This window comes from Triplophysa rosa, linkage group LG5 (genome assembly GCF_024868665.1).
Source record: "Triplophysa rosa linkage group LG5, Trosa_1v2, whole genome shotgun sequence".
Lineage (NCBI taxonomy): Eukaryota > Metazoa > Chordata > Actinopteri > Cypriniformes > Nemacheilidae > Triplophysa > Triplophysa rosa.
In genome coordinates this window covers 10,521,493-10,541,337 of record NC_079894.1, presented here as the reverse complement: position 1 = coordinate 10,541,337, position 19,845 = coordinate 10,521,493, and the positions used below count along the sequence as shown (strand labels likewise).

Genomic DNA, 19,845 nt, shown 5'->3' with positions numbered 1-19,845 from the left:
AGAATATTACTTAAGACCAATACAAAGAAAGGATTTTTAGAAATCTTGGCCAACTGAAAAGTATGAACATGAAAAGTATGAGCATGTACAGCACTCAATACTTAGTTGGGGCTCCTTTTGCCTGAATTACTGCAGCAATGCGGCGTGGCATGGAGTCGATCAGTCTGTGGCACTGCTCAGGTGTTATGAGAGCCCAGGTTGCTCTGATAGTGGCCTTCAGCTCTTCTGCATTGTTGGGTCTGGCATATCGCATCTTCCTCTTCACAATACCCCATAGATTTTCTATGGGGTTAAGGTCAGGCGAGTTTGCTGGCCAATTAAGAACAGGGATACCATGGTCCTTAAACCAGGTACTGGTAGCTTTGGCACTGTGTGCAGGTGCCAAGTCCTGTTGGAAAATGAAATCTGCATCTCCATAAAGTTGGTCAGCAGCAGGAAGCATCAGAAGCGTCTCGCCTGGGCTAAAGACAAAAAGGACTGGACTGCTGCTGAGTGGTCCAAAGTTATGTTCTCTGATGAAAGTAAATTTTGCATTTCCTTTGGAAATCAGGGTCCCAGAGTCTGGAGGAAGAGAGGAGAGGCACAGAATCCACGTTGCTTGAGGTCCAGTGTAAAGTTTCCACAGTCAGTGATGGTTTGGGGTGCCATGTCATCTGCTGGTGTTGGTCCACTGTGTTTTCTGAGGTCCAAGGTCAACGCAGCCGTATACCAGGAAGTTTTAGAGCACTTCATGCTTCCTGCTGCTGACCAACTTTATGGAGATGCAGATTTCATTTTCCAACAGGACTTGGCACCTGCACACAGTGCCAAAGCTACCAGTACCTGGTTTAAGGACCATGGTATCCCTGTTCTTAATTGGCCAGCAAACTCGCCTGACCTTAACCCCATAGAAAATCTATGGGGTATTGTGAAGAGGAAGATGCGATATGCCAGACCCAACAATGCAGAAGAGCTGAAGGCCACTATCAGAGCAACCTGGCCTCTCATAACACCTGAGCAGTGCCACAGACTGATCGACTCCATGCCACGCCGCATTGCTGCAGTAATTCAGGCAAAAGGAGCCCCAACTAAGTATTGAGTGCTGTACATGCTCATACTTTTCATGTTCATACTTTTCAGTTGGCCAAGATTTCTAAAAATCCTTTCTTTGTATTGGTCTTAAGTAATATTCTAATTTTCTGAGATACTGAATTTGGGATTTTCATTAGTTGTCAGTTATAATCATCAAATTAAAAGAAATAAACATTTGAAATATATCAGTCTGTGTGTAATGAATGAATATAATATACAAGTTTCACTTTTTGAATGGAATTAGTGAAATAAATCAACTTTTTGATGATATTCTAATTATATGACCAGCACCTGTATATTGCATTAAGTTACATAGACACTGTTGGCTTTAGATTTGGGAACTGACTCACCCGCATACTGTTCTATGTGATTCATGGCTCTGGACCCGTTTGGAATGATAATCCATCCTTTAGTGTTTGCTTACAGATAAATGAAGCTGTGAAAGTCGTCTGCACGCTCTGTGAGAAGAATGCATGCTGTCTGAATGGAATACACAATGTCTACATCAAAACTGAAGACAGACCCATGTCAGTTTTTTTTAACATCTGAAGTTGTTCTCATTGGGACTTTTTAAAGTTTTTAAACACGGTCACACTTCAACATGTAAAACGATTGCAGCCCTTCAGTCTGATGTCAGGTTTAATTGATGGTTGAAAATATGTCAGCCAGTGATTTTAAAGATCCCAGACAGTCTTCCTCTATTCAAGAAGATAGGACTTTGTTTTGTATGTCTGAAATAGCTGCCCAGAGGTGTTGAAAATACGTCTAATGGGATGACCTCCCTAAAGAGACTTCGATAGTGTCCTATAGGGTGTTGTGACATTAGAAAGAATGCGCCTTTATAAACAACACGTACAACAAAAATAAATTGGTGGAGAAAAATCTGCAAAAAGTAGCATTAATTTGGCGTGAAGTTCAGAGTTTCGCAGTCAGGTTGTGTACTTGTCAAAACTCTCACCGAGGTGCAAATTTTGTTCTTGATCTCATGCGAGAAGTGCTGCATCTCATTCGAGCCCTGAGTAGCGTCTGGTTTGCAGCAGAAATCCTTGAGTTTCTCACTCCTAACATGTCCATGTATGGAGGAACTCCCTCATAAAATGACAAACTTGTAACCCCGTGAGTCTGCAAAGCTCCAGCATCTGCTGGTTTTCTGAAGTGTCATGATGATTCATTAACAGTGATAGGCAATGAACACTGTGAGCTCAACGCACGAATAATCATCATTCACTCTCTGTGTTTATGTGGTCTGCTGTGAATTCCCTGTGAATCCATAGACTTCAATCAATGACAATGATGTCAATTATAAAGGTTCTTATGAAAGAAATTCTAACATCTGTTTGTGTAGTTTGTTATGAAAGTATCTCTATTTTCTATACAGTATATGATGCATGGAGTTGCCCATGCACTGTAGACCATCCCAGTTGGCTGTTAAAAGCATTCCTATTTGCATAATAGCTATAGTTTAGTTTTCAATCTAAAAATAAGTAAACAAAACAAAAACCTAACCCTGTGATCCTTAGCATTATGATTCCCATAAACTCCATTCTCCCATCTCACTAAAGTGCTTTTAAAGGGGTCATATGACACGGCTAAAACCAATATTATCATTTCTTTTAGATGTAATGCAATGTGTATACTATTTAAGGTTAAAAAATGCTGTATTTTCCACATACCGTGCATGTTTCTATCTCCTCTTTGACCCGCCTCTCTTAAACGCGCAGATTTTTTACAAAGCTCATCGCTCTGAAAAGCGAGATGTGCTATGATTGGCCAGTTAACCAGTGCGTAGTGATTGGTCGAAAACTGCAAGCGTGTGACGGAAATGTAACGCCTCTTACCATTATAAAACACAACATTTGTTGCCTCTAGTTGGAACATAATTACTGATTATTAGGACTTATGTTGTCTTTTTTCACGTTGCGCGCGTGTCTGCATTTGCAGATCACAAACACACGACAAACTCAACTGGCGTTAGTCCATAACAAAGTCTTTTACAATGAAAATTTACTTACAGGCTGCGAATCTGAAGCGCAAGACTGTCCTTGTGAAGTTGTAATGGTTGGAATTTCCCCACCTTTTAACAAAAGCTTTCGTTCACAGCCGGCCTTGATCTCTCCCAGGTTCATGAAGCAATCATCTGTGAAATGCGCTGCACACACTTGAATATTCGGATTGTACTGTTCTGGAACATTATTGTAAATAAAATGTAACCATTCGTTTTTAGTTGTCTCATCTTTTGGAAGGGCAAACAAAGAGGCTTTCTTTTCGCAACGAAACACGCAGCGTCTCCACGACATGGCTGCGGCGGTGGCGATACAATGAGATTTACAAGTACGCCCACCTTACTTGCGTATACATTTGGGCGGTCTTAGTCAAGTCATATCATGAAATGACGTAGATTCGTGGGGGTGTGGTTACACAATGCTTTTCCGGCAGGTCTGGGTGAGCATTCGCTTTTAGATAGAATGCATCTTTTGTTCCGACACTTTCATTTTGAAATTTTACGTGTCTAATACATGCATGGGCAACTTATAACACCAAAGACACAGAAAAACATGTATTCACGCCATAAGACCCCTATAGCATGCAAGAAATGCTTAGGGGTACATTAAAGATTTATGTGGTGTATGTGTAATTTGATTTAGGTTGTAATGGACTTATGTGCTGTTGTGTCTTGTGCAGGTGTCACCCCCACTGAAAACCTACAGCAGCTGGATGAAAACGGCGACTCGGACAGCCACTCAGAGACGGTTAAAACCTGAGTCATTCACAGGTTGGTTACTTGCTCTTTAGCAATTGTTGTTTTATACAAATAAATATATTTTTAGAACTGAAATCAAAATTTTCTTTCACTGTAGACAATTTTTTTATATACCATGCTTGTCGCAGTGTATACTGGGGGTTTGTTATCTTTCAAAAGTAGGCCTATATGGTGCTTAAAATTTGGTTTAAAGAAGGAAGGTGTTTTAGAATTATGCTACAGACCTTTTGAATATCCTTCATGTTGCACACCAATAACTAAAATAATAATAATATCCTAAATGCAATCTAGGTCTGTTTCTAAACCCAGCTTCCTATAGAGTTAGAGCTCATTGCGGAGAGTTTATTATTGCAGTTTCTGGTCCTGGTTGTTGCTTTTGTGTGTTTTATCAGATTTAACCTCCCTGTGCAGCGGTTTGAAGAACACTAGTTACCTAAGGGACCAGCTTTTACTGCAAAATAAGTCTTTACCATGTCATTTCTTCTTAAGCTTATGAGATGTACAAGCCAAAACATTCTCTTTGAACAGTACCAACCCTGTACATCCCCTCAGCAGATCTGCTGGTAAAGGCTCACTAACAAGCCATTAAAAAATAATCACGCAATATTTTGAACACAGTATTTCATTGTCTACATTTTGTTTTGGCAGTGCAGACTGGCAGTTCCTTGCAGATTTTCAGTACAATGAAATTGCTTCAAATTTTCAAACTGTAAAACTAAACTTAAGCCTTAGTAATGACACAAAATAAGGAGTTCTCCACCATTTGGTTACTTCAGTTAGCCTTGACGAATGAAGTACAGTAGTTACTGTAACCTGAAGGTATATTTACAAACCATCCTTTCCCCTGCAGTAGTCTTATACGTTTTCTTGCATCAATGCACTTGGAATCAAACTCATGTTTTGAAGGTACCAGGCCAATAAGCATTTTGACGGGATAATGACTATTTACCAAAGACATCAATTCATTTTTATGTTCTGTGCTATCTATTTGCAGCGACTATCTTTTAGTTCATTTCAGATGAACTCATCTATAAACAACACGTAAATACAGAACAAACTGTGGTCTATCACTTCTCTTGTGAGCCAGACGGTCTTTTCCTGTCTAAGTGGGCTGCGCTTGGCCAGTAGGAGCTGCAATGTGGACCAGACCATATGCCGTTTAGTCAAAGGTCTGGCTGCGCGAGACTACGTTCTTTCCAGCTACATTTTCTAGTCAGAAAAATCTTCCAGAGAAGCGTAATAGAAGCTAAACTACATCATTATGGCTTTAGTGTAGGTGTCATGATGAGTCATATTAACATATATGCTGAGACAGCAACGTGATATAGTGAGAACCAATCCACAACATGACCAGCCAATTGATATCATCCTTAGTACTCGGTCACTGATGTCCTCTTGCTGCTCCCTGAGTAACCCTAACTGGATTATTTATCTTGCATTTGGGACAGATAAAGCATTAAGTGCAGAAAAGTGCTTGCTATATTTTTGATCGGTTATGAAACATGTGGGTTTCGCACTGTAAGTATCTGTGGTAAAACTGTGTGTACATTTGCTTTTTAAAGGAACAGTTCACCCAAAAATGAACATTCTGTCTTCATTCCAAATCTGTATAAATTTCTTTGTTCTTCTGATGAACACAGAGAAAGATATTTGGAAGAATGCATGTAACCAAACAGTTCTTGGCCACCATTGACTACCATAGTTGTGTTCTACTGAACACAAAATAAAATATTTTGAAGAACACAGCCTATTTAATAGCCTTAGAGTCTATTTACAGACAGAGATTTGGGCTTTTGAAAGCGGGTTAAAGGTCATTTGTTGAGGGTGATCAATGTAGCACAATTAAATGTTCCTAGAAAGTCAGAGGGAAATCTAGAAGTACCCTCTCTTACGCTTAAAAAAACCAAGAGCTCATCTCCAAGCTTGCCTTGAATGCATTGTTTTGATTTTGTGTTGTGACTGTGTCCTCAAAAGATTCACTGTTGCGACCTACGCTTGCCAGGTAGCCCTACACAAATCACAGTATGTCCTTTTAGTCTAGACATCAGACAGTGTCTTTTTTATTAGATTGGCTATTTACCTTTGGCTTTATTTTCAGACATTTACTTCCATCACAGGCCTTTAAGACCTGAAACACAGAGGATCTTGATCTACAGCGGAGACACGGAGTTCACAAATATGCTACAAAAACCTTTAAACCTTTCAGCACCAATGTCACAAATAAAATGAAGTGTCTAAGACAAATATGTTTCTGTCTGGACATTTTGTCAGATGATGAAAAAAATGCACACTAGACGTGGTGCCAGAGACGGATTTGTGTCACTTCGTGTTTTTTGCGCATTTCACATTTCTTTCAACATCAGAGTCCTTTATTTTTTTTAGATCTGACCCACGCCCATTGTTTGAACACATGCAGTTAGCTGGAGGGGATACGCACACAAATACACATTTATTGTGTGAGCTAGTAGTGTTTTTGTTGGTTTTGCTTCAGGACCCAGATTTTACATGGGAACCAAAATTATACAAAATTGAATTTCAAATATTTTTGCACTTGGTAGCCAATAATTTGTCACCCAAACACATTGTGGTTTGCACAAACATGGCCTAGTTTCAAGTGAATCAGTTTTTAAGGTTGTTTCTAAGAATGAGGGCATGTCATGTAAGCATGTCCTGTCTCTGTTTGCATCTGCCTAGCTACTACTATAAGTAAAATAAATTTCCAGCAAAAGTGTAGTCGAATAGGGTGCATGGCTTTGAAATCAACAACAAAATATATTTTTTATTTACTAACTGCTTTGACACATCAGTTTAGGATGATTAACCTGTTTAATTATGACAATAAAACAAACATGCTGCATTTGTATTGGGTTAATGGGAATTTATCTTGGCCTTTACTGATGCAGTGCATTATTGCTTGGTAAACACAATGACAAAATGAATGCTAACAACTTACACTTTTACAAAGACACTATTCAAAATGCCAGTTGAATATTCTTTTCCCATCCCATCTGTATCTGTACAGTTTCAGGCCTAAGGGAGTCTCGTGTTTATTTCTGCGGAGTGCTGGTTCTCACACACACCTGCTATGCGGGTGGGCCTAGACCTGGATGAGTGACTGGAGAAAAGAGCCAATGGGGCGATCTCCCCTGAGGAGAGAGCGCTTATCTGCTGGCTGGATGAGTCACTAGGCCAGCCTACTGCACATAGCACCCAACCAGCTCTAATGTCTCGCTTCTGTCCTGCTGCTGCTGTTGTAAATCAGACAACAGATGGACGCCAGAATCTGTTGCTTAAATAGCAGTTTATCAACAGACCGACACTCTCAATATTACAGCTTGTTCATTTTGCTCTAGATGTGTGCCACCTTGTCTAACTTGGATGTAATTGGATGTAATTATTTAAGGGAAAATGTATATACTGTGTGGGTGTTATTTCAACTGTGGGTACATGTTAGTAGTAGTGGAAATGATGCTACAACCTTGTTGCCTGTGTAAAAGTCAGTTTTGATAAAAAACAAACACCATGTGGGTGACAAATTTTCTTCTTTCCCTCCTATCATACTTATTACATTAGTATTTTTAATAGCTTTCAATCATTCTGATTGCAAATTATTTTTTATATTGTATAACATTTGAACAATTTAGCAAAAAATGATTTTGCCAAATCGAAAGCGGTCTAAATAAAAAAAACATCTCGTGCTAAGAAGCAGCATCTTTTAGTTTCCTCACCCTCAGGATTGTTACTAGAGGAAAGGCCTTTAGGCAAATACGATAAAAGGATTTTAGCTGAAATCCAATCTTCTCTTTGTTTTATACATGACGTCGTAACCCAATACACCCAGCGGGACACTGGTGCTTAATATCATCTCAAAGAGATTGCTGATAAATGCAACAGACTTTGAATTTAATCTGCATCTAATGTAATGCTCATTTGCAAGCATTTTCCTGTTGTTATTTTGAAGTCATATGGCTTCAAAGGGGCAGGTTTTTGTGTCCATTGAACTGCCTGCGTGAGAATCGCTCACATGATTGTCATGTGTTTGGAGTTAAAAGAAAATTTTAGCTTCTTAGACATCAAGAAGGTTTTAATGTTAATGTTGCAACGTTTAACGTCGGTTAAAGGAGTAGTTCATTTTCAAAATAAATTTTCATGATAATTTACTCACCCCCATGTCATGCAAGATGTTTATGTATTTTGTTTTCGAAAAGAAATTGAGGTTTTTGATGAAAACATTCCAGGATTTTTCTCCATATAGTGGACTTTAATGGACTCCAAACGGTTGAAGGTCAAAATTACAGTTTCAGGGCTTTAAACGATACCAGACGATGAATAAGGGTGTTTTCTAGCGAAACGATCGGTCATTTTGTAAAAAAAAAGTATATGCTTTATAAACACAAATGCTCGCCTTGCTTTGTTCTGCGATGCGCGTTCATGACTTCACGTAATTGCGTTGAAAAGGTACTCGGTACTTCCGCCAAAAACCTTAATTTCTTTTTGACTAAAGAAACAAATACATGAACATCTTGGATGACATGGGAGTGAGTAAATTATCATGAAAATTTATTTTGAAAATGAACTACTCCTTTAATACAGATATGCTTTATAGCCTCCTAACTGTAGTGTAAGAAATATTACAAACTTCATACAAAAACTGTTTTGCCACCATATTTAGTATTGAGGGAGGAACATTTTGAGGCTTTCATTGGATAAATCGTTGTGTATGTCTGAGTTGGAGATCAATATTTATCCATTTTTTTATATTTACCCAGAAAAGATTATGTTTGTAATGTGTGTATGTGGGTAGTTGACGGATAAATCGTACATGTGTCCTATGTTGTGACGCATCTAAATTTAGAAAAAAAACTGTTAATATTACATTGATTTTTATTATAATTGTTATATATTTTATTATTTTATATATTGTGTTATATTATTTATATTATCATATAAAATGGCATAAGAGAGATTTATCTTCATTGTTAGTTTTTTCCCTTCACAAAATAGGACAAATTTGAATGTTAGTCTGTCAACTACCCATATGTCTACTGAAAGGTTTTTGTGACATTTTTGGAAATACTCTATCAACATCTACATTTACATTACATTTATGCATTTGGCAGACGCTTTTATCCAAAGCGACTTACATTGCATTATACAAACCCATGACCTTGGCGTTAAATAACCTCTAAGCTAACAGTGATGTACCACAATCCACATAAGTTCACCATTTCATTCATACAGTGAAAATTAAAGGTGAGATATATTATTTTTGCACCACTTGTGTCAATAAACAGATTTGTTAAAATAATGATCATTTTCAAACACAAAAAGCACACTTTTGGTTAAGCGGCTTTTTGGTTAACATTTTGATACCGCCACAGTGTTTCAGTGTTTAGAAAATCATTGTCTAAATGGCTTACATACAGTGTAGTTGTAGGCAGGGGTTAGTGGATATCCAGGGCTTAGCCCAGAGACACCGTATATGTGTCAGAATACACATAAGTGTCTAAAACATGTTTAAAATAAAACGCAAGCCACGCTACTTTCTCGTTTTTTCAAAGCGCTCGACTGCGTTGCTCTCTATTTGAGTGTGCTTGTCGCACATCTCCATTTAAATTAACGAACTTGTGCACGCAAAAGACGCAAAATATGAACTGCTCCTAAGTGATTCGTACAGGGTATGGTAATACGGGGCTTTACTGAAACATTTGGGGCTTTAGCCCCCTTAGCCCACCCCTAACGCCGCCCCTGGTTGTAGGGTAGAAATAAAAAAGATACAAGTATGTTTCTGATAACGAAACGATAATTCACAGAGGTCTTCTTGTATACACACCTGCATGGATTCCTGATCATTGTGTAATATCCGTCTAATTTCAGAAGGCAATCTCGCAAAAATGGTGCGATGAGGTAAAGTGTTATTCTTACATGACCGATAAGGGTGAGCGGGTGTGTTGAGCAGACCATTGGGAATTGTCTTGGGCTCTGGTAATTCAGATGGGTTTGGGAGGGGGATGAGATGATGTGAGATGCTGCTGGCTGAAGTCCCACAGCTGGGTATACTCTGTATTTTAGGGGGAGGGGCTACGGCACTCAACAGAGGATTTAAAGCCGCTTTTTCCTTGTGGGGGAGTATGGGGAGCTGTTACAATTATTGCTCTCTGTGTGACCCGGGTTAGACTCTGTGTTCTGTAATTATGTTTCATAAGAAAGGCCTCTTTCCCTTATGCCGTTTAGGTATAGAATCACGTTCTGAAACCGTCATAATAATGGCATTAATTAAAGATTTTAATTAAAAGGTTATTGCTAATACCGTTGTGCTTATCCCAACTAGGGCTGGTCGAATATGTATGTATGTCAACAGTTTTTTAATAATTATAATAATTTTCTGTGAGAATCAACAGTATGCTGCAGATGTTGCTGATATAGTTTAACTTGCATATTACCCAGAATATTTCCTTTAAAGGCTTTATTTTTCTCTTTTCTCTGACTTTTCCCTCACTGACATTTACCAGAAATTAGCAATGCCTCAATTCAGCTGACAAGTGGCCATGGGGATGTTTTAAGTGGCTCATATGGGAGAAAAGGAGTGCTTTTGGGCCCAGTGGGTCCTTGCTTGCTAATGTGAGCAGGGTAATTCAATTATATAAAGTTTTTACAGAAAAAAATATTTTAAATCCTTGGTGAGCTTGTGACAAAGATGCATGTATGCCAAAATGGTGAAGCGCTGTCTTTAATAACTGTGATATCAGTGTTATATGATAAGGTTTTTAGGGCCTTGCAATGTTCTAATTATTAAAACACTACTTCATTCTAGACTCTTTGACAAATGTGACTTTATTATTTTAAATAATAGGCCATTTCCTACTATGTAAATGGGTCTAGCCATTGCAATACACTGAAATAAAGGCAAACCTCAAGAGCAAAGGCTTTTACAGGATTAATGTGGGTTAAAATAAAAGTGGTTTGTCTCTGTTAGAAGCACTACTGTTGTATATTTATTTATTTTACTCCTGAGATTGATAGAGAAGATTGTCACAGGCTGTTGTGCCATAAACTGCTTTGTCATAGCAATTTCCAGGTCTATTGCGGCCCCCGTGAACGCTATTGTCTAATAGCCTCTGTAATTACTTTTATTTATGAGACCAGTAAAGTTTTCCACAGTTTTGTTTTTTTCTTCTCTTCCCTGGGTTTTGTCTTGTTCCCCCGCAAACAGCCTCAAGGTTTTGGCAGGAACATGAGCGCTGATCTTACATCTATATGTCTTTATATATCAAGATGCACAGAGAAAATCTCTCACTCGCTGCTGAATCATCATTTCTTTGTATGTTTATGAGAATCATTTGCCCCTTGTTGCTTTGCAAATCTTACTCGATATGAAGCAAAGTCTTTCAAAGTAGTTATGAAAAACATTCTGTTTTGTTTCATTGGATGATTATACAGACAAGTTGAGTAAATTACTATACAACGATATAGGCTACAGTGTTTACTGTTTAGTTAAGGATATTTTTATACAGGCTAGATAAACCCCCAGTTCAATAATCTACACAAACGTTATACAAAACCTAATATGTTATTGATCCCACGTATAATGAGGTGTGCATGTGTTTTCATTAGTTGTTTTCTAATGCTTACATCATCAGCCAACAGCATGACTGGGACCCAGCTCTTCCTGTTGTTGCTAGGAATGTGATGTCACCTTCTCCCTTAACAGGGTTGGTCCTTGTGTGTTTCAGATCCGCTGCCTTGGCCAGGAACAAAGAAACAGCAACAAGGCTTTTCCCCACGATCCTCCCAGCTGGCAGAACCTGACGGGGTGAACTGACACTGACTTGAGCTGATTGCTCTTTTTTTCTGCCGTGCCGTTCAGGGCCGGGCTGCGTGGAGGAAGCAGGACTAATTAATGAGCTGCGAGTATGAGGCCTCACTACTGACAGCCAGTGGAGACAGGATTAATAGTCCGGTCATCTGGCTTGATGTGTGTGCCTCCAGGCTGCCCCTTGACGAGAGTCCACTGCGGAATCCACCACGGCGGCCGCCGAGAGACCAGCAGAGATGCCCACCGAGACTCTGCAGGCAGATAGCAAGCCCGCCGGCCCGGGTGGGGCCTTCGCCTCTGCCGTCCCGCTCCGCATCCTCAACAAGGGCCCCGAATACTTCCGCCGCCAGACCGAGCCTAACCCCAAGCGGCTGAGCGCGGTGGAACGGCTTGAAGCTGATAAGGCCAAGTACGTCAAGAGCCAGGAGGTCATCAACGCTAAGCAGGAACCCATCAAGCCACAGGTTCTGGCCAAGCCTCCTGTCTGTCCGGTTCCAGTGAAGAGGAGCGGTGGCGTGGGATCTGGCCTGAAAGCCTCCAACAACAACGCCAAGTCAGACACCTGCGCTTCCACCACCAAGCGGGAGAATCTCAACCTGGAGATCTTAAAGAACATCTTAAATAGCTCCTCCTCATCCGAGGGGCCTGCAAAGGGGACGTCGCACAAAGTCGGGGCACGGAGTTGGGCGCCGCACCGCTCGTCCGAGTTGACGGAACCTGGTTGCCGCTCCTTTGCTGGGTCACTCAAGGTACCATCATCCGCGCAAGGCCGACACAGTCCTCAGGGAGGCAACCTGAACTTGAGTCGCAGGCTATTGGAGGAGAGGTCGTATGAGGTCGAAGGTGAGAGGTCGTTGCTTCACGCCTCTCACAGCTCCTCGGACATTCGCCGCATGTGCAATGGCAAACCGCTCAGAGCGGCTCGCAGCAGCAGCTCTTCTGCACCACCGCTGCCGCCCAAGCCTAGCGCCAAAGCGTTGGCCGCTTGTGACAATGCCCCCCGCTCCCCTGAAAGAGAGACATTGCCCAGTACCTTAACAGAACTGGAGCTGGGCAGTTCTGTGGCCCGCAGACCCTCTCTGCATCGCTCCAAGTCAGACCTGAGCGACCGCTATGCTCGGGCCGGTGCGGACGTAGAACGCTTCTTTAACTATTGTGGGCTGGATCCCGAGGAGCTGGAGAGTGTGGGCGTGGAGAGCTTCGCCCGCGCGAACTCCGACATCGTTTCGCTCAACTTTCGTAGTGCCAGCATGATCAGCTCGGACTGTGAGCAGTCACGGCACAGCAATGACGACCTGTCCGATGATGAAGACGACGCCGGTGAGCGGGTTCCCTATGGCATTTCTGCTGTGGAGCGGAATGCGCGGGTTATTAAGTGGCTGTACAGCATCAAGCAGGCACGGGAATCTCAGAAAGTCTCCCATGTCTAAAAGAGGGAGCAGTTGGACTTGGGTGCTTATTTTTGCTATCCATGCACTGTCTTTGAAATCTTGAAGGATTAAATGGGAAATTCTTTTGAGTCGATGGCTCTTTTTGCATTCAGTGTTCCTCGTCTGAATCTGCATGACTCCTCAGACACTCCTCTTTGCGGCCTGCAGATACTGCAGCTCATGTAGGAGCCTCTTTAAAGATGTCTGCGTCACCACCATCGATCTGCAAAGAACAACCGCGCTTTTTATTTTTCTGTTCTTTCTGCCTGTGTCTGTCAAGCTGATGTATGATGTCAGCGCCTTTTTCGGTCTTTCTTATTTCACTTGCGCACACTTAGCCGGGAAGCCATAGCAGTATGAATGCAGAGCTGCGGTGTGTTTACTATTCTTTTGCTTCTCTTTATCGCTCACTACTTTTTTTTACTTGTTCTTATGATGGATATGAGCTGTATGTATATAAACCTCTGTGAATAGGCTCAGCAGAAGCATGTTTTAGTCTATTCTCGAGATCTCCACCACCCCACTTCTCAGCCCTGCACTGGTCATATTGTTCCAGCAGTATCATGACACTGTTCGGCTTTATGTGGTTTGTTTTCACTGTCTGTCGTCCATAAGGTTCCTGTATGCCGGTCGATTATTTTTGTGGTACTGTTGTTTGGAAAGGTGTAAATGCTGTAGGAACATGTATGTAATTTTTTGGAAGGCATTGTGTGATGATGACACAAGTCTGCTGTGCTCCTCCATAGCTCTTGGTCTGTTTGTTACATTGTGAGGCTGTGTGAGACTTTGTTCATGATCAAATCTGTAAGACACTGTTGTTGCGATGACATGTATGTTCGGTATATTGAAGTTTGAGCTGTTACTTAAAAATTTCACCACAAAATGTGTTCACATTTAGTTCTTTTTCATTTCAATAAATAGCTAATTTTGCCAATCGACCTCAAATGTTTCAATGTGTTTTCTGTGGGATGTTTTGGATTAAATATTACTTTAATATTTGTGATGTTTGATAAAGGAATAGTTAAACTAAAAAATTAAAATAAACTTTTTATTTACCCTCCTTATTTCAAATCCACAAGATACTGTACAAGATCTATGTTCTTATCTATACCATGACGGTGTGTTTTAAGATCAAAACGATGATGATTAGGCATGCACCGATACTAAATTTCTCCACCGATATCTTATTATTCAGAGTGATATCTGCTGATGCCGATTCCGATAGTATAGTGGTTATATTAACTCACATTAACTAAATTCGGAAGATTAAATTAATATTTTATTTATTAAATTATAACTTGACTTTCTGAATGTTATTATTTCATATAATGACTATTAATATTGAACATCAAACTGGTGATGTTTCTTAACATTTTCTATATAAAGAGCACAAATTCATTGCATTTTCCTGTCGTCTTTTCATTGACAGCATATATCGGCCCTGATCATCAACTCTTTTCAAACTATCTTCTGATAGTCTGAAAAATTGCTTTTATCGGCTGATAACGATTATTGGCTGATATATCGGTGCATCTCTAATAATCATGATAAAAGTTATTTGTCTTCCACAGAAGAAAAGGTCTGGGTGAGTAAGTGATCTTTTTTTAGCTAAATTATTAATTCTCCCTTTGTAGTGATTTTAATCTACTAACCTAGTGCACAGATCCTAGTGCTGACCCTGAGGAAAAAGCATTAAAATCTTGTATAGTCACACCTTATACATAATCCAGAATCCTCCCACATCTGTCTGTGCTCTTATTGTAGCTATTGACTTTCTTGCGGAGCGTGGCTGCCTGCAGGAAGCTAGGTTTCTTTTTATGTAGTTGGTTGTGCTGCCTGCTTTCTCAGGGCAAGAGGAAATGATCTAATTCATCACAAATGTTTAGAAAATCCAGACTGCTGCACTAGAGGCCCCCTCACTCCCTAGAGCACCTAACTCACTCCAATAAACAAGCAGGAGAGCCACAGGTCACAAGTTGGAACGTTTATGTGAAACCGTTTTCAACCACTTGCTTAAAGAACTTGATGCAATCGACAGCACTAAAATAATAAAGATGTTTGCCAAGACAATATCACTATTACTATTGCTCATACTTGATCCTAATACCAAAAAAAATTACAATTTGAGATGTTTTTTTTTAACTGTTTGTACTACAGACATGACTGATACCTCAGATCATTTTTAAGTAGAGGTGGTGTTATTTTTCTACAAGTAGTCACACAACAAATTTTACAACTTTATGGATTAATAATATGAATATATGTATTGCTGATGTATTAATATCTTGTCAATGACAGTTCTTATATCATGCTGTTGACTTGGTCCAGATTCAGGAGTCTTTATATAACCAGAATAGTCATGTCTGTTTTTTAAGGCACAAAATGGCTGCCCTTGTATGGTGTTCTGAAATTGAATGTCGTTTTAGTGTCTGTAATGATAAATTGCTTGTAAAAGCGTTCAGCTGCCTGTTAAACAACATTTACACAAAGCACCCCCTCCTCTCTCCTTCCCCCTAGAAAAAAGTGTGTAATGTAGGATTAGCGAAACCTCCCTCAAGCTTTACATGACATAAAGATCATTTCTCAATAGATGAAATGACTAATGGGAATTTATCTGTTCATGGGAGGAAAGCACAAGACTGTGGAGCTGTGACAGCACAAAGCCTTGACTTCTTTGTCAGGACCTGGACTGAAACAAAATGGCACCTCAGGCAAAACGCAGGCTTGATAACAACGGGGAGGTAAATTAAATTTTCCGTTTGGTTTCCTGAAGGTACACTAATGACATCAAACCCCCTCCTGAACACCTTCATTAATTTTACATGTCAACCATCTTACATGCCTGACAAAAGAGGCATTGATGAATGCCCTTTCTATAGTGTCTCTCTTTCTCTCTCTGCTGGAAGGATGCTTTGACCTGCGTCAAAGGATTTGTTGGGGTTCTTTGGATGTCATTGTTCTCCCAGAACTTCCTCAGCATCAAAGCTGCAATTCCATGGCTTGGCAAACCGTCCACCGGACCACCAGTTATTTAACTTACAATTAACATAGCATTAAAAATAACTAAAGATTTCTGTTTATATTCTCAACTGTATTCAAACTTTAAAATTCATATACATACTTATGAAATTACATACACTGTTGTAAACTAAAACTAAAGTTTAGGTCCACTTATTCTTATTAAAGTATTATTTAAGTAGTGTAGTTACAGTAAACTCATAAAAACTGTGGAATTTTACAAATGTAATAATGGAAATTATATTGTGACAAAAAAAATCAAAAGTATGTTATATTTTGGCATCTTCAAGGTACAGTATTTCCAAAAAGGCCTTTTATGAACCAGCTTCTTGAGTGCTTGTATTGATGGAGTTACCTATTTATTGGTTGTTATTTTCCATCATTATTTAAATGATTCCATTTCAAAAACATCTTTTAAATGTTTGTTTTGTAATTAAATAAATTTATAGCACAATTTTTTCTTCACATTGCTAATTTTAGACAGAAGTAACCCTAAACTTCTCAACGATAAAACGATGTGAATATTGAGTCTGTTAAATTAGAAATTTTGGAATGAGACAAAATATCTTATAATATTTTTGACCTCCTGAGTCTCACCATCAAGTTCACCTTAAAGGTTAATTGCTTTCCTTTACTTTGATGAAATAGAGGGAGAATCGGCTTTGTTTTTTAAAGCTTTATTTCGGCTTTATTTTCTACCATAAAAGTGTGTTCTTTATCCTTTTGACTTGTGCTTTGCTATTGCAGCAGCACTGCGAGTTATTCAAAAAATTCAAAAAATACTTTATCTCCATGCTTTATGTACAATGTCGCAGACATCAAGGAAACAGTAGGGCCAAAACTCACAGATAAGGCAAGAATGCCACAGAATGTGTGATAAGACATTGGAATGTTTTTTTAATATCAACTTCATAAAACGAGAGCCAAGTGCAAAGTACTTATCAAACAGATCCTTATATTGAGGCTACAAATACAGACTGCTTTAACTGACTAATCTGTGTTATATTGGAAACGGTTTAAAGATCAACGTAAAATTGTTCACATCTTTATACTCGTTCCTATGCCTGTGCCCTATTGGGCAGAAAAAAAGTTGTCTTGCTCTGGTTTAAAATGACAATATGCCGGACATCACCGAGCCCTCTTATTTTCAATACCTCCCTACCACTTATAGGCCTACCTATAATAATCCAGTAAATTCCTGATTCCATGCCACTTTAATTTCTTGTTGAATTTCAGAAATACTTACTATGTTTTTTCCCCAACGCATTGTGAATGCAATTTCCTGTTGACCTTAACAGGACTGTAATAATTGAGACTCTCAGATGATTGGGTCTCACTTACATATACCCAGATTTTACAGGAAATGAGAGGTTATACCTTGTCAAGCATGTGTACAATGTAAGTGGTTTGTCAGTAAGAAATGTCATTAGAAAACATGAGGCACCCATCATTAACATTCCAATAGCCTGGCAGAACTTTTTGTCAACAACCAGCATTCACTTGTGCTCTAGAAGAGCAAGAGAGTTCTGTGCGGATTGAATGCTCCTGAAATTGAAATTCAAATGGTACAGTCCTCTGCCAACCAGCATCTGCTGCTGATGAATCCTCTCTTGTATCAAATGACTTCTTAAAAGATTCTTATACAGTAATAAAACAAACTCGTATGCCATATATATTTAAACAGTGTAGCTCCTTATAGCTACAGTATTACCTACAGTTCAAATATTTATAAAGAGATAATACGTACATGCATGTTTTGCCTCAGCACAGAGCTATGGTTTGAGGCTACACATAAGCAACGTTTTTTTTATATTCTGATGGAAAATGTGTTAGCCATTCAATTTCAGGATACCTTTATTGTGCATGACGTTGAAATAATGTTCAGATCTTATATCAGTGTGATGAATATAATGGTATTGTTATGACGTAATGGGTTATTGTATAAAATAGTTTTACTTTTTGATATATTTTGAGAAAAATATTCACGTATCTGTATTATTTAAATTAGGCTACATTTAATGGTTAATCCAACATGTTTTCTTTCTGCTCTGTCCATCTGAAAATCCACGTTGCCTCTTTCGTAAAATAGCAGTACAGAAAGAATAGTAAAGAAATATTTCTCAAAATTAAATTGTGCACATGCACATACAGTTAGACATGTATTCTGTACTACACATACATACTTGCTTTGTATCAGGGATACGATGTGCAAGTAGGTTTGAGGTTACAGCAGTGAGGTTGGGTGGTCAGTCAGGCAGGACTATAATTGACCTAAAAAGTATTCATTTCTGTTCTGTATCAAACTCTTGGCAAGGGAATACAAACCCTGTCTGGATCCTTATCTGATATTGAGATATAAAGGTAAGCCATAGTGATAGTGACTGTTCATCTCAAAATGAAAATTGTGTCATCATTTACTTACTCTTGACTTCTATGATTTTCTTTGTTTCGTTCAACACAAAAGTATTGCAGAGTTGCTTTAACAAAGAACTTGCATGGTGACGTTTTGTTACTTTTGCCACCACACAGTAAAATCACAAAGGCTTTAAAGGCAAGAAGGTGAGTAAATGATGACAGAACTGTCATTTTGTCATTGAACTATATCCCTTTAAATGTCACTTTTTATTTGCTATAAATGATGTATGTGTGATGCTAAATATAATCATATATACTATATATATAATCCTTTATATTTTATATTTTTCTTTCAAATGCAGTCATTGACACTGATCCTGGATGCTTGCATGTCAAATTTCAGATTAGTTTTAATCTGTGTTACGACATCACGACAGACATAGGCTTCCCTCTTGTGGTGGTTTATGCTTCCTGCATTAAGAACGCAAGTTAAGTCACAGCAAAGCAATTTCATTTTTATTCTTTTTTTTCATTGAAAGGTCCAAATGTTTTTGTTATACCTTGCTTAATATTTTTTTTGCATTTGTTAAACTCTAAAACCAAATCAACATTTTGACGTCTTCTCGAAGCTTTGGCCTGAAGAGGGCAGCAAACACATCAAATGAAGTGCAAGCTTATACAGAACACTATGTGTTGTATTCTCATTATCTTTATAACAATAGTATGTGAAACAGACCATTGGCCTACTTATTCAATGATAAGTAGTATGCCATTTTTCTGACATTATCCCATTGTCTGATTATCTCATTGCATGTTTTTTTATTATATTTTTGGCCTTTTTGCGTGCATTGTTTAGAGGACAGTAGAGAGATAGGAAGCAATAGGGAAGGAGATAGGGCAGTAGGATCAGGAAAGGATATGACCTGGGACGTGCACTTGGGTTACCTGAAGCGCTGTTGCGCTACACGTCTGAAACACACACGGCCACATGCTCTGACATTACATGTCTCAGCATTCTCTTGATCCTGTGGTCGTCAATGACAACCTTTTATTTTTAATCCCAGATGTGAGCTATACTGCTGATTTTGACAGATGTAGTTTTGTAGGTCATCCACGAATACAGAAAATGTGCATAGTATTCACGATTCACAGTACTACGGAAATTACAGAAGGAATAAACCAGCTTTTTTATATCATTTTAAAATGAAAATTTCCGCTCAGACATTGTGATACACTTTGTTTACTGAAAGTCTTCTTTCACAACTTTGAAGAATGTGTTTTTCTTCAGCTCTTAAGAAATGCAGTAGCTGGACTGGAATGGAATAGCCCTGGTTTAAACACTTGTGAGTAAGCAAATCAGAATAAGCTTTATTCGCCAAGTGTGCACACACACA

At 39.0% G+C, this 19,845-nt stretch overlaps 1 protein-coding gene across 1 annotated transcript in view; it reads left to right on the top strand.

Moving 5' to 3' along the window:
* The window catches only part of fam110b (family with sequence similarity 110 member B), a 39,269-nt gene extending 25,229 nt beyond the window's left edge, over positions 1–14,040 (top strand). Inside the window, exons 2-3 of the mRNA XM_057334990.1 lie at positions 3,754–3,844; positions 11,566–14,040. Coding sequence (XP_057190973.1) covers positions 11,885–13,078 — 1,194 coding nt within the window. The 5' untranslated portion in view covers positions 3,754–3,844; positions 11,566–11,884 and the 3' untranslated portion in view covers positions 13,079–14,040. The remainder of the gene's footprint in view (positions 1–3,753; positions 3,845–11,565) is intronic.
* The last annotated feature ends 5,805 nt before the right edge of the window (positions 14,041–19,845 follow it).